Here is a 15,005-nt window from a genome sequence, read left to right as displayed (position 1 = left end):
GTTTTTTTTTTTTAAATAGATACTGTTTTTTAACACATCATTATTATTCAAGTATCTTCATGAACAGTAGTTATCTATGCCAAATTATCATTTCTCTTTTTGATACTTGTACTTGGAGTGTTGTGCCAGATTCTGAGCTGTATTAACATAGTTGTCTAATTGGTAAGAATAATAATTTGGAAGTCAAGAACTATCCTGATCCATATTTTATGAAATTTAATAGGTTGATATCAAATGTATGAATTTTGTCACATTTCACACATCTAAATTTTAGTCTGTCTTTGTTACCAGGATGTGGATGACTAAACTGAAATATTGATAAGAGTTTAAGGTATTTCTTTTCCACCTAGCTACTTGGGATTTTTTTTTTAAATTAGTCTTACAAAAGGTTCCATGACATGGCAGTGCTGTGTATGGGCAAGGGACTAAAAAGAAAAAGGGAATTTATTGATTTATTTCTTGAAGGCCTGAGGATGGGGCAAAACACTGTAGGGAATAGGAAATGAAAGTAGAGGAGAAGAAGTTGGTTCAATGAGCTCGAAGTTCAACTGTATAAGCATGTTGACCAGCAATGGAGCAGTGCCCATGGAAATACCTAAGGACAATGTAACAACAGAGAATCCATGGGAAAGCAAATTGCTTGCTTGCTTCTGAATACAGTCAAGCATTCTAAGGGAAATCTTGGATGTACTGTCCCAAATGTAGGAATAGCATTTTAAGGTTAGGGAGATTTGAGTTTTGTAAGGTGTCAGGAGTTAAGCAGGAGATAAATAATATTTGGAATAAAAAAAAAAAAAAAAAAAACTTTCTCAAGACTAAAGAGACTAGGTGATTCTCCAGTTATACTAAAAGCTTGTGCTCCAGAACTCACACCCATCTTATATCATCTCTTCAAAATGCCTTACTTGTCTGGCATCTCTCTCCAGCAGCTTGGAGGCAAGCTCTTATCTAGCCTATTCCCAAAAAGTCATTGCTCTGACCACAGTATTCTCATAGATAATGGAAAAAGTTTAACAGCTGACTGCTATGCTACTTGACGACTCGCCAATTACTTAGCGATACCGATATGAATTCTGCTGTTCTCATTCCACAGCAGTTCTCATTTGCCACCCTTACCCACCTTTGGACACAGAAACATGGAGAAGCTTAACGGAGGTGATCCAATAGCCCTATATTTTTTATTGCTTGAGCATCTGTTCAAACAAAAAAAAAAAAAAAAAAAAAAAAACTTGATTTGCCCAACAAGGGATCAGTAACCTTAGCAGAGATAACTAGGTAATTTTCAGGTGCCTATACTCGATGGTATTGCTATCTTCTCAGATGATCCACTGAATTGATAGGGATGATAAACAAACTTAACAATGCAAACAAACTCTGGAATTTGAAATTAATTTTACATTTCAGATAACAGTTGACTAATAACTGAAAAATTCCTGTCTTACTGGATGGTATCAATATTTGAATACCTGTCTGAATATACCCGGAACAAATTTGCCCATCCACGGTACTAGCATACTATAGGTGGGTTCCTCATAAAAAAATAAATAAAATATATTAAAAAAAAAATCCCTTCAATAACAAGCAATGTATACATGCAGTATACATTTAGAAATATCTTCCAGAGTAACCAAAGCATGAAATAATTATTCGGGATTGAAAGCAATTTGCTCTCCTTTAAACAGAAGCTAATGGTTTTCATTATATTGCTCACATTGACATGCAGTACCTACACTTGTTCCTTGACATACACAACAGCCCAAAGAGCAAGCAATGGAAGGATGATGTGTTTTGGAAATTAAGAGCATAAAAGGTAAATCTAGACTTCAGACAGATTACAGGAATTATTGGTTACATTCACAAAACCCAACTGTAAAGTGGAATTAGGCTGGCCTTGTACCAGAATGAACATCAGATGGACTATGGACTGTTCTTACTACAGTTTGAATTTTCAGAGTGAGCAAGTGATCCAGAGCAAAAGGATGGTCTATGAGAGGGAAGAGTGGAAAATATTGGGAGAGGCCTTTGCCCAGCAGTGGGATGCACAAATTTATTGGCTCGTGTTAGATCATCTTTAAGAAAGTAAACTGTAAAATATTCAAAAAGGTAGCATGAAATCTAAATGTATACATGCAGTATATATTTAGAATTAAATTCTGAAACATAGCTGTGACCAAGATATGTTGTAAAAACGTGACATATGCCATTTTATGAATGTTTTTATAATTTTTTCATTCTTTTTCTGAAGACCCCTTGTATCAAGCAGCAAAATATGGAAAAAAAACAATCCATAAATTGCATGTCATAGAGCCAATTTCACACATATGTTCAGATAATACTATTTGAATGAACTCTTTTAATAAATTAGTACCACAATTTATTTAACACTGATTAAAAATTCACTTAACACATTCCATTCATGTTGGTCCAGATGAGTCTTGTTGCACTGATCTTAAGGCAAGGTTTAGCTTTACCATATTTAGTGAAAATTGGTATAATTAGAGACAACTGGAATGAAAGTGACATTAATGGAAAACATCTCCCCTCCCACAGACATGATACTGCACATACACAAGCAAAACAATTTGATTGCAGCATCAAACACAAGTATCTAATTAAATGGATTGTGTTAACATCCTCTTTCAAATTTTCATTTGTAGAAAATATGTGGTGACACCTGTTTATGATGCAGCTGATGGGCATTTATATAAAGCAAACTTTTAAAAGCAAATAAGCTTTTATATATATATATATATATATATATATATATATATAATCAAGTTTATATATATAAACTTGAAATCAGAATTACATTTGAGATTTTCTATATCATTGAGAAAATTCACAAATACAAATTTTGCAAATTAAATTTGTAACTTTTCTTGCAAAGAATTGAATAACACTAAATGGATGATAATGTTGAAGGAGATTACAACTGAAAAACTGAAGTCCATGCTTGTGTGTCACATTAAAAATCTTAGGTCACATAGATGCTACTGCCAGCAGTCACTACCTGTCATTTCACATGCTAAAAAACAGCAGGGATTACTGTGAATTTCTTTGATTGGTTCAGTAATTGTTTGTCCAATACCTTTCAGCTGAAAGATATTTTAAAGAAAATAATCTTAGTTTTAAAGCTTTGTTGCTTTTAGATAATTTCCCAGTTGTCCTGTTCTGTTTTGCTGGATAATTTAAATGAAAAAGTGAAGGTGATAAATTTAACACCAAATGCATCAATTTTACATTCTCTGGGTTCAAGAAACAATTGTAACTTTTAAGGTTTATTAGATGAAAAGAACTTTTAAGCAGGCAATCCAAGCAACTACATGCAGCAAGCCAATTATATTAGTGGAGTTCTGGAAAAATGCTATTGAAAATATTGACAAAACATGGTACCAAGTGATACAAAGTAACATGAGAGCCATAAGGAAAAAACTTCTGCAACATTGTGCAAATAATTTTGTAGGCTTTACCTAACAGATGGATTCTATGATATTTGAAGAAATATCATATGACCTCAACAGAAAATGACCTCATTAGCACCAATAAACAATGTGGATATGAAGAACAAGATAATCATAGCATAGAAGGAAATGTCATTTTCTTTTGCATTGCAATTTGGTTAATGAAGAACATAACATTAGAAACATTATTCTGTCAATGAAGCACAATTCTGCCAGTGTGGAATGCCTACATTCCATATATATATGCAATTCCTTGGGAATGTCTACAAAGCTATAAGCTGCTACCACAAGAACTCAGAAAAAGAAGTAAAAGATAATGCAAACTGCCTTGTTTAAATATTTCTCGTAATTTTCTTTTAAATGTATAATTATGAATACATATTATACAGTGCTTAATAAACTTTCATTTGTTTCAAACATTTTATCCTATGCAGTTATTCAGCAGTAAAAACAAATGTATTTAAAAAAAAACTTGAATAAAGATTGAGAACCCATGGATGAGTTGCATTTATTTTTCATTGTTCATAATATTTGGTTAATATGTTCTCGCACAGCATAGCATTTTCATAGGATATATTAACTGTGTAAAGTGAGGGATTCCTGTGTGTGTGGCTATACCCAGTTTATTAATTTTGGATGATATATATTGCACTAGAATCTTCAAGTATTTTGTATTCATTCTGTATATTTTTTATATTATTGTCCCTACCTACGGTAGTAATGAACTATAGGTTTATAATCTTTTGTGGGTGGGGGAGTCCCAGTAAAAATATATATATATATAATAAAAATTACTTTCTGAATTTTGGAAAAAAAAAGTGTTTTATAATTCAGATATTCACTAAATATATGAGAAAATTAAGTCATATTCATTTATTTTCCTCACCTTCCCACTACTTTGTGCTCTTATGTTTTTCAGACTTTTACTTGTTCATTTTCAGAACAAAGTTAGCATGGGCAAATGGAACATTCAGTGATGCAATTGCTTTTCTACATGCCTACTGGGTAAGTTGCTATTATGACAGATATAATTGTATGCAGCATGCCCGTTAAGTAATGATTATTATTTGCAGGCATAGACTTCTGTGGCTAATTGGTTCAAAAGACATATTTCGGTGATTACATCACATTTTTTATTATTCAGTTATACAATATACTGAAAATACAATATTTCGGTATATTGCATAACTGAATAATAAAAAATGTGGTGTAATCACCGAAATGTCTTTTGAACCAATTAGCCACAGAAGTCTATGCCTGCAATTACAAACTTACGGAGACTACTTTTGGCATAAAGTTATACAACTAGAGAAACTATGCATTAAACATTACAACTTCATTAACCGTCTAATTTTCCTCATCTGATGCAGAGATAACGAAGTCATCCCGAAATTCATCAAAATCAAACGCATGTTCCATACAAACAAGGATTCCAGAATTTATCATAAAATGGAACTAGCTCTCTTAATTAAGAGAAAGAATTAGTCACTAGAGCTGAATTAGCATTAATTAATAATAACACTTGTTCTCTTCATAATGAACTGGCCACATCTCTTCCATCCTACCTATGGAACAACATTGATAGTGTTACATTAAACAAAGCAATAGTGATCTCAGAACAGAAGAAACATACATTAATTCATAAGTTCAATTTACTCCTTCAGAAGAAAGAAATACATAAAAAAACAACTAGATCATTCAAAAGTAGTTATTAACCTTTCTTTGAGAGTCCTAACAAAAGAAGAGAACAACCTTTTACTTAATGGGTTTTAACTTTGCCTTAACCCCACGTTTCCTACCAAAAATTGATATCATAGCACAAATAGAAAAAGGAATTAGAAATATACCGGACAACACTGCGGATCTTATCCGTATAGAGAGTACAGCTTTACTATTAAAAAGCAGATTACCTTGTAGGAATCTACCTTACAATGAATACGCTTGCCTTAAAAAATTAAAGGATGACAAAAATATTGTCATAATCAAAGCGGATAAAGGCAACGCAACTGTCGTTTTAAATGCTACAGAATATGATAATAAAATGAAAAGTCTCCTGGAGGATACAAACACCTACAAACCCTTAGACAGAGACCCGACTTGGCATACACACACAAAAAAAAATGATCTCATAAAAAAAGTGCCTCTCTGGACGGAAGAACTTAAAAAATACTTACAATCAAAACATCCTTTGATACCAAGAATCTATGGTGTTCCAAAGATCCATAAGACAGATATACCTTTAAGACCAATAGTAGATGGAAGAGATTCACCGACTTCCAACTTGGCAAAATACCTCACCAACATGATCTCGCATCATATAGGAAAAACATCTTCCTTCATAAAAAATAGTACACATTTCATAGAAAATGTGAAAGATATACATATTGGTCCAACAGACATCTTAGCAAGTCTAGACATTATCAGCTTGTTTACAAACATCCCGAGACAAATTTTGAATCTCCTAGAAGACCTCTTCCCTCCGGACATCTTAGATCTTTTTAAACATTGTATAAACAATACTTTTTTTCACCTATCAAGACAGAATCTGGGAACAAAAAGGAAGGATTGGCCATGGGTTTATCATTATCAAACCTATTTATGGAAAAATTTGAAAACAATGCTCTAAAGAATTGCCATAAAAAAACCAAAAATATGGCTACGCTATGTAGATGATATTTTTATCATGTGGAATGGAACAGATGAACTTATCAATTTTAAAGATTATATCAACAATTTGCACAACACCATAAAATTCACTTTAGAACAAGAAGGAAATAGAAAACTTCCTTTTCTAGATATTCTATTAGAAGTTAATGAAGAAAATAAACTCTCCTTCTCGGTATATAGGAAGCCAACAAACACAGGAAGATTTCTAAATGCAGCCTCGCACCACTATCCTTCACAAAAAATAAGCTTAATTAAAACTCTTCGAGACAGAGCATACAATATCTCCAGCACACAAGAAAGATGGAAAGAAACAAAAACCATCAAGTCCTTAAAATGCCTCCAGCTAACAACACAATAAAACAGGATTACAAAAACACAATCTCGCTTCCTTATATCAAAAATGTTACAGACAAGCTAGCCAAATTAATGAACAAACACAACGTAAAAGTAGCCTTCCTATGGAAAAAATCTCAAGATTCTTACATCCACCAAAACCACCTCATCATCCTCTTAAAAAACCAGGTGTCTACAAAATCCATTGCTCTTGCAAGATTTGCTGTGTAGGACAGACAGGAAGATCTGGAGAAATACGCATGGCTGAACACCAAAAAGACATACAATACAAAAGAGAACAAAAAAACGGGTCTTGCTTTCCATACCACTTCCACTGGACAAGATGTACTCTGGCAAAAAACGACGCTGTCATACATAGAAAACAACAGCTACATAAGAAAATTTAAAGAAGCTGCTAATATGCTGAAAACCGAACCCAATGCAATAAAAATCAAGGTTTAATTCTCAAAGTATGGTCAGCTCTAATAAAAAAAAAACTACCTTAATCTGAGCTTGGACTGTATGAACGAGAACAAGAACACGTGACATCGTCCAGTATTGTTCAACGTCAATAACGTTTTATATCTGCATTCTGTTATTTGAGTTTATGAATAGCCAGATGGTTATGATTTGTATTTATTAATTTCTCTTGTTTAAACTTCAAGTTATACTATTTACTCCTGAAGATGTAAATCCAACGATTTACAAAACTTGTCTGGAACTATTATTTCAGTATATTGTATAACTGAATAATAAAAAATATGGTGTAATCACCGAAATATGTCTTTTGAATGATTATTATATCAAATAACTATTTGGAATTGTCATTGCATAGATTCAAAATAATCTTCCAACTCCACACACTATTTACATTTGTCATACAGGTGTTTGAAGGCATGGTGGAAGTCCTGAATGGGAACTTCCTTCAGTCTCTGGGTCACACTGCATTGGATGTCCTCATTGTTGCTGAAGCATTCTCCTTTCGAGGTACATCTTTGGGAAGAGGGGGAAAAAGTCTGTGTGAGCCAAATCTGGCAAATTGTGAGGGGATGTCCAATCACACGGATAGACTTTGAATCCAGAAACTGCTTCATGGGCAGCATATAGTGCACAGGCATATTGCCATGCAACAGAAACCAACTGTTGTGGAACAGTGCTTTCCTGACACATCACATGCAGGCCTATAATCATTGCATTGCTCCTAAATAATACTATAATAAATTTAGTTTAATCCTTTATCCAAGTGTGAGCAAACAAAGTTTACACCTGAAAGTATCTTCAGGACTAGGGTAAGGTGGTACAACACCAGGACAACTCGTTGCAAAGGTGGAGCAAGCTACCAACACTCCTATCTCAGTATCTCCTATAATGCAAAACACATCTCATTGCGGTTATGTCTAATGTTATGCATTAAGGGAAGGACCACTACCCAGACTAGTTTTGACCTTTATTGAGGTCTCTTCAGTGGGAGCCAGGCCCAAGTGGAGATACCAGGCAGAAAGGGTGGCTCACCATTTGGCAACTCTTATAGGTAGAGATGACTTGCTAATGCTTCTGCCTGGTATCTCCACTTGGGCCTGGCTCCCACTGAAGAGAGCTCAATAAAGGTCGAAACTAGTCTGGGTAGTGGCCCTTCCCTTAATGCATAACATTAGACATATCTGCAAGGAGATGTGTTTTGCATTATAGGAGATACTGAGGTAGGAGTGTTGGTAGCTTGCTCCACCTTTGCAACGAGTTGCCCTGGTGTTGTACCACTTTACCCCAGTCCTGAAGATACTTTCAGGCGCAAACTTCGTTTGCTCACACTTGAATAAAGGATTAAACTAAATTTATTATACTCTAACCAAGTGAAAAATAAACTTTCAACATCTTTCTCTAAATAATACTAATTGTTCATTGTGGTACCCTCAGGAATAAATTCCTGACACATCACATGCAGGCCTACAGTCATTGCATTACTCCTAAATAATACTGACTATTCATTGTGGTACCCTCAGGAATAAATTCATAGTGGATAATTCCACCAGTGTCAAAAAAAAAAAAAAACTACTGTCTTGACATGACGCATGATTTTTGCAACCCGAATTTCTTCTGACAGGGAAATGTTCCATGCTCTGGCATTTCATTTTCAAATCAAACTGAAAATACAAACTTTTGTTATCAGTGACAATTCTTTACAATGCATCATGATCCAGATCAGCTACATGGATGAGACTTCGACAACATGCAACCCAATGCTCTGTTTTGTGTGTCAACGTGTGCAGCACAAACCTCAAACAAATCTTCCTCTTGTGCATATCTCTAAGATTAATCTGGCTATTTCTTTACTGACATCAAGCTGTACAGTGAGTAGAAACTGACCATCCACAGCATGGTTCATTCTTCAAGGACTCCCTCCCTTCTTTAACTGTTGAAAACAAGTGGAACACTGCATGGCTTAGTCATCACTGTAAACGTTTTTTTTAGGTCTTGGTACGCTTCTGAAGCAGTTTTCCCTAATTTAGGGAAATTATATCACAGCTCTTTGCTCCTTGGTGCAACTTCTGACATGCTCCACTCGTACTTCAATGGTTGCCACAATCAACTACTGTGTCACATGACTCGAAAGTTGCACCTACAAATTACAACACTCTAGTGGTCTAAACTATAAATATGTCATCATCAAATTCCTGCCATTTACCCTCAAGGGGTGTACAGGATATGACAGTACTACATGAAAAAATTACATCATTACTAACTTCCTATCTACAATTTTCCTCCAAATCAGTCTGTTACTTGTCAAGACTCCAACATTATCAGATCTTATATTTCTATCGTCTAAGGCACTTTGTACCGTATCAATCCACCTATATCTTGGTCTTCCTCTGGGTCGTTTTCCTGCCAACCTGGCAGAGAACACTTGTTTTGCTAATTTTTCCTCTCCCATTCTATTTAAGTGACCATACCATCTGAGATTAGCTCTGCTAAAGCATTCCTGGATGCTGACAATGTCAAGTTCTTTCCTAATATCCTCATTTTTAATATGATATTGCCATTGATGTCATCTGTTCACGCCTCTAATCTTTCTCAGGACTCTCATATCTGCGGTCTCTAGTCTTTGGTCAAGTGTTTTACTTCTGACCCAGCTCTCAGATCCATAAGTTAAAATTGGTTTGAACACAGTCTTGTATACAGCTAATTTAGTGTTCCGACTAATTTCTTTCTTATTCCATATGAATTTATTCAATTGACTTCCCACGATACCAGCTTTGCTGATTCTGTTGTCTATTTCTATATTTAATTTACCATCTTCAGTAAAAATTGTGCCTAAGTAGCTGAAATGTTTTACTTGTTCCACAGGTTCTCCATTCACAACACAGTTGACATTTTCAATGATTCTGCCTATTTTCATTGTCTTTGTCTTTTTATTGCTGACCTTCATACCATATCTATTACAACAGCTATTCAATTTAGTCAGAGAATCTTGCAGACTTGTAGCGGATTTATTTAGAAGTATAACATCATCCGCATAAAGCAAAGAGCTGACATTAACATCTCCAATTTTGATATCAGGTTTAATACCACATTCCTTCATAATGTGATCCATATAGATAATGAATAACAGAGGGGATAATGTACATCCTTGTCTCACACCAGATTTAACATTAAACCATCTTCCTGTACTTCAATTCTAACTGCTGACTCACAACTCAAATAAAGACTAAGTATTGCTTGATATAATGCCCCATTGACACCATATAACTGCAGCGTATTGAATAGCTTCTCTCTTGGCACCTTGTCATATGCCTTTTCCAAATCGACAAAACTTAAATACAGATCTTTGTTATATTCCCATGCTTTCTCGACTATTTGTCGTAAAGTGAAGATCTGATCCTGACAGCCTCTATTTGGCCTGAATCCAGCTTGTTCTTCACCAAGCTTTTCTTCCACAATTCTTCTCAACCGTTTCTCAAGTATAGATTGCATAGATCTTGCCAGGAACACTCAGTAGGGAAATACCTCTGTAATTCTCACATTCAGTTTTATTTCCCTTTTTATATATGGGTACTATGAGAGCTCTACTCCAATCATCGGGAATTCGTCCCTCTGTCCAGGCTTTCTGAACTATGCAGTGCAGCCACTGTAAGACTCTTATACCACCATACTTCAGCATTTCTGGTCGAATATCATCTACTCCTGCTGCCTTTCCACATTTCAAGCCTTTGATGGCTTTTTCTACTTCAAGTATGGATATGTATTCCTGACTGCATGCCTGGTCAGTGTTTTTTATCACTGTGCTGTCATCACTGCTTGTTTCATTTAGCAGTTTTTCAAAGTAATTACTCCATACTTCAAGGATATCTTTTTCTCCTGTTTTCATTTCACCTTTATCATCTCTAATTCCTTTTACAGCACTCTTTCCTCCATTCCTAAGCTTCTTCAACAACCTCCAGAATATTTTGCCACCTTCTTGATATTTATTTTCTATATTCTTGCCAAAGTCCTCCCATGAGTTTTGTTTAGCTAGTTTTACACGCTGTTTAGCTTTCTTACATTTGTCTCTGTATTCTGTAAGAGTAAAAGCTGACTTATTTGCCAGGAACTTTTGATATGCTTTCTTCTTTTCCTTCACTGCCTCTAACTTCCTGTGTCCACCAGGGAGTTCTGATTTTTTTATCCTTGCACACAACCTCACCACATGCCTCTCTGGCAGAATCAATCAATGTTTCCTTCAGAGTTTGCCACTGAATCTCCAAGGTTTGATTCCTGTTCTCAAACTCTTTCATTTTCTTTTCAATAATATTTCTGTATTTTAGTCTACAGTTCACATCTGAGAGCTGCTCAACTTTTATTCGCTTTAAAACTTTCTTACATGTTATTCTTTTCAATATGAAATTCAATTTTATCCTGCTCAAGACTAAATAGTGATCACTTCCAATTTCAAATCCTCTGTACACTCTGGTGTCCTGCACCAGGGAGAAAACATCACCGTCAACAATAACATAGTCAATGAGACTTTTCTTATTCTTTGTCTCTTCTCTCCATGTGAATTTGTGCACATTTTTATGTTGGAACATGGTGTTAGTAATAACCAATCCATGTCCTGAGCAGAAATCCAACAGATATTTGCCATTATTATTAGCTTTGCTCTTTTCTCCAAATTTTCCCAAAATATTTTTGTATGTCTCACAATCATTTCCTACTCTGCTATTTAGATCCCCAACAAGGACCAACTTTTCCTTTTTCATTGTGTCAGTTGCTTTTTCTAAAGCCTCAAAAAATTCCTCCACTTCTACCTTAGTAGAACCTTCTGTGGGACCATAGGCACAAATAAGTCTCATTGTCCAGTTCCCCATTCTCATATTTGCCCACATTACTCTACTTGAGTGTGTTTGTTTCTTTTATTACAAAAAATCTGTCTCATTACTTTTAATGTACTGTATTCTCATTCACATGGTGTTTAGTGGATTTTATATAATAGTTTTGGTTGAAAAATATATTCCTGTTAATTTAAATGTAGATCTTTAAATGAACAGTTTATATCAGTGAGTGGAAGGAAATTTGAGCCTTAGGTTACCAAATTTGTGTCCACTTGGCTAAAACCAAAAAAGTAGGATGATCAAAAATGATGTTGCATCACCCCAAAATTGGTCCTGTAGTTTTTATTGTCATGTGACTTTCCACTGTTCATCCTAGTTCCATATGGAGCAATCTCAGTAGAATCAAAGTGGACATCATCACTATACATAATATTGACAGAAAATGAAATATGCTGATTATTGACCATGTATTTCACATAGCCAATAATTGGCCATCTGAAATAAGAAGCCAATAGTGCTCTGCAGAATGAAGTGACAAAATGTACGTGTGGACAAATCTAAAATGTTTACTGGCTTCTCTGCAGTCTCTTGTTTTTGGTTTTGTATAATGTTTTAAGTTTGAAATTGCAAATAGGTCATTTGTATTAAACATTGGCATGTTCATAAAGTCTTCACTAGATTCTTTTAAGAATCTTGGAAGTTTCTTATATACAATATTTAGTTTTCTCCCACCTAATCATATAAAAGTCAATAAGATCTGAATCATTTTTAGAAGGGAGAATTTAAGTTTTTACAACATTTCGTTGGAAAAATGTAACTATTTTACAATAACATGGAACTTATAGATAAAAAGGTATGATAATGGAGACAACCTGCTTTTTCAAGAGTGCTGAGAAGGTAATTTTTTTAACTAATATAAAAGCTAATTAATTAATAAAGAAAAGTTATTTGATATCAGAATGGTAGGAAAAAGATCCAGAGGAAGACCAAAGATCTAGGTGGAGTGATAGTTTGAACTGCCTTACAGGACTGAAATATAAAGTCTGACAATATTGGAGTCCTGACAAATAAGAGTAATTTTAAAGAAAATTGTAGATGGGAAGCTAGTTATAATTTAAACTTATTACTTCCTATGATATGATATACCACTGGTCACTTTCCTCCTTCTCTTCATAGACAGTACCATTGTACAGTACTTTTTGATGACTGTCAGTCAGCCCACTCTCCAATCCATGTTGCAAGTTTATTTTGCAAATCGCCCAGATCTGGTCACCTAGGTTTCTTCTTGATGGAGAGAAGATTGAGAGGATCCAGACAAGAGTGACCAAGATGATAGCAGGTTGATGGAATGAACCTTATGAAAACAGGTTGAAGATTTGTGGGTTGCAGAAATTGGTTGATAGGCAGTGTTATGTCGTTACTTTCTCTATATTTTTCTGATTTATATCTTCCTATTCTATCTTTCAATTGTTATTTTACTTCGTCAGATATCGGGCCTAATATGCTTACATCTAGGATTGTTTCCTCTTCGGATACTGGCAAATTTATATTATGCTGCGCCAGCCAGTATCCTATAGCAGAAAAGGGAGACAATACTAGATTCCTAGACATTCTTGCACAATGATCTTTAACACTGCCGTATAGATTCAGATTATTGCAGTCGTGCTAAATCTATAATTATATACACTTTCTAATTCCTTTCCGCCAAAATAGGTTTTATTTTTATAAGTGGTTGTTTGGAATCGTAATCAGGCATGACTCAGGTTTAGGTAAACATGACATTTTTATTTTATTGGAATATCAAAACAAAATACACTAAAAAAAATTCATACATTCAATTTGACTCAATACTAAATAAGGAAACTCGAGTTAAGAAATTAACATACTCTAAATTAAATCAAAGGTTATGAAACATCGTAAAACACAGTAAATGAAAATTGGGATAGATTGCAAACGATATGATGTTAAGCTAAAACTCCTTCTGCAAGCTATTCATAAGATAATATAAACAAACATTCTAATGTTGCTCAGTTACTAAAATTCCAAATCCTAATCTCGTTAAGTTAAATCAATCACATACAACACAAAAGACTTCTTCCAAACAATTCTTATTTTCAGAAGGAGGTTAACTGTCTAATTAGTCTGTCCACAAAGTTGTTTAAGTAAGGGTAGTAAGGGTGTTAGAGCTGAGTGTTTTACTTTTAGAGTAGTGAATGAGTGGAATAAGCTGCCTGAGTCTGTTGTGGGTGCTGTGAAGTGAATGAATTCAAGGCAAAGTATGATAGATACTGTGTGAATGTCAAATAGTTGTGATGGACATGTTTAGGGCCTCCCTCAATGAGTCTAAGGACTCCTTGGAGTCGCCCGTAATAATGATCTATTTGAGTTTGTATAACAACCCTCAATTTGGAATGCTTTTGCAAAATCCAGGAATGTCTTGGTATATCCATTTCCCTTATCAATTCCCTGGTAACTGGAATGATTAGGAAAAGCTGGTTCATACTTGATGCAATTTCTAACTAGTCTTTCCAGTAATTTGAATCATTGATACTAATTGATCTATTATTCACTGCATTGATCTTAGCTCTACCCTCGTATAGTGGAATTATCTTTCTGCCATTCCACTCATTAGGAATCTTGCATATACTGAGGAGTTCTATCCAGGACAGAAGAGGATACAAAATTTTCTGAATTGATATGTTTGTGCCAGGAAAGGCTTGATATCAAAAGTAAGGGCAAGTGAGAAAACTCCCTATGAAAAGTAAGACGGGACTACATTTTGCTGTCATTGAAGTTCATATAGTTGTTCTTTTGCCAAAGAAATATAATGAGTGCAGCGTTTAGCACATTGGTTGTACAAGATCAGTTGAGTACTACAAGAAGACAAATGATGAGGAATAGGTGTGCTGTTATCAGCAAAACTATTGATAGGATTTGAGGTTAGTGAGAGTCATTGATGTATTGGAGACAAAGTGTTCATGAAAATGGAGTTTATTATACATTGCTTTTTTTTTTTATTGATTATTTGTGTGTTCCTTTGTTTTTCGATATCTATTAATTTCTTAGTGATTAACCTGGTCAGATGCTTTGATCACTGAAGGCTAAATAAGTTGCAATATTGTTTTCATTGTTTCTTTATTAACACTTCTAAACTAAAGTAACCATCTGCACATAAATCTGAAAGCTTTCTGCTGTTCTAGTTTTCACATTTGCATTTAAGAGAATTTCAATCTAAGAACAC

At 34.5% G+C, this 15,005-nt stretch overlaps 1 protein-coding gene across 1 annotated transcript in view; it reads left to right on the top strand.

Moving 5' to 3' along the window:
- spn-E (tudor domain containing 9 protein spindle E) overlaps positions 1 to 15,005 on the top strand; it is a 469,695-nt gene that overhangs the window by 249,603 nt on the left and 205,087 nt on the right. The window contains exon 19 of the mRNA XM_090399558.1: positions 4,403 to 4,466. Within this exon, the coding sequence (XP_090255684.1) occupies positions 4,403 to 4,466 (64 nt within the window). The remainder of the gene's footprint in view (positions 1 to 4,402; positions 4,467 to 15,005) is intronic.

This window comes from Typopeltis vanoorti, chromosome 10 (assembly GCF_054136105.1).
Source record: "Typopeltis vanoorti isolate ZY-2024b chromosome 10, IOZ_Tvanoo_1.0, whole genome shotgun sequence".
Lineage (NCBI taxonomy): Eukaryota > Metazoa > Arthropoda > Arachnida > Uropygi > Thelyphonidae > Typopeltis > Typopeltis vanoorti.
Note: the sequence above shows the minus strand (reverse complement) of the source record. Positions and strands in the feature narration are given on the sequence as shown.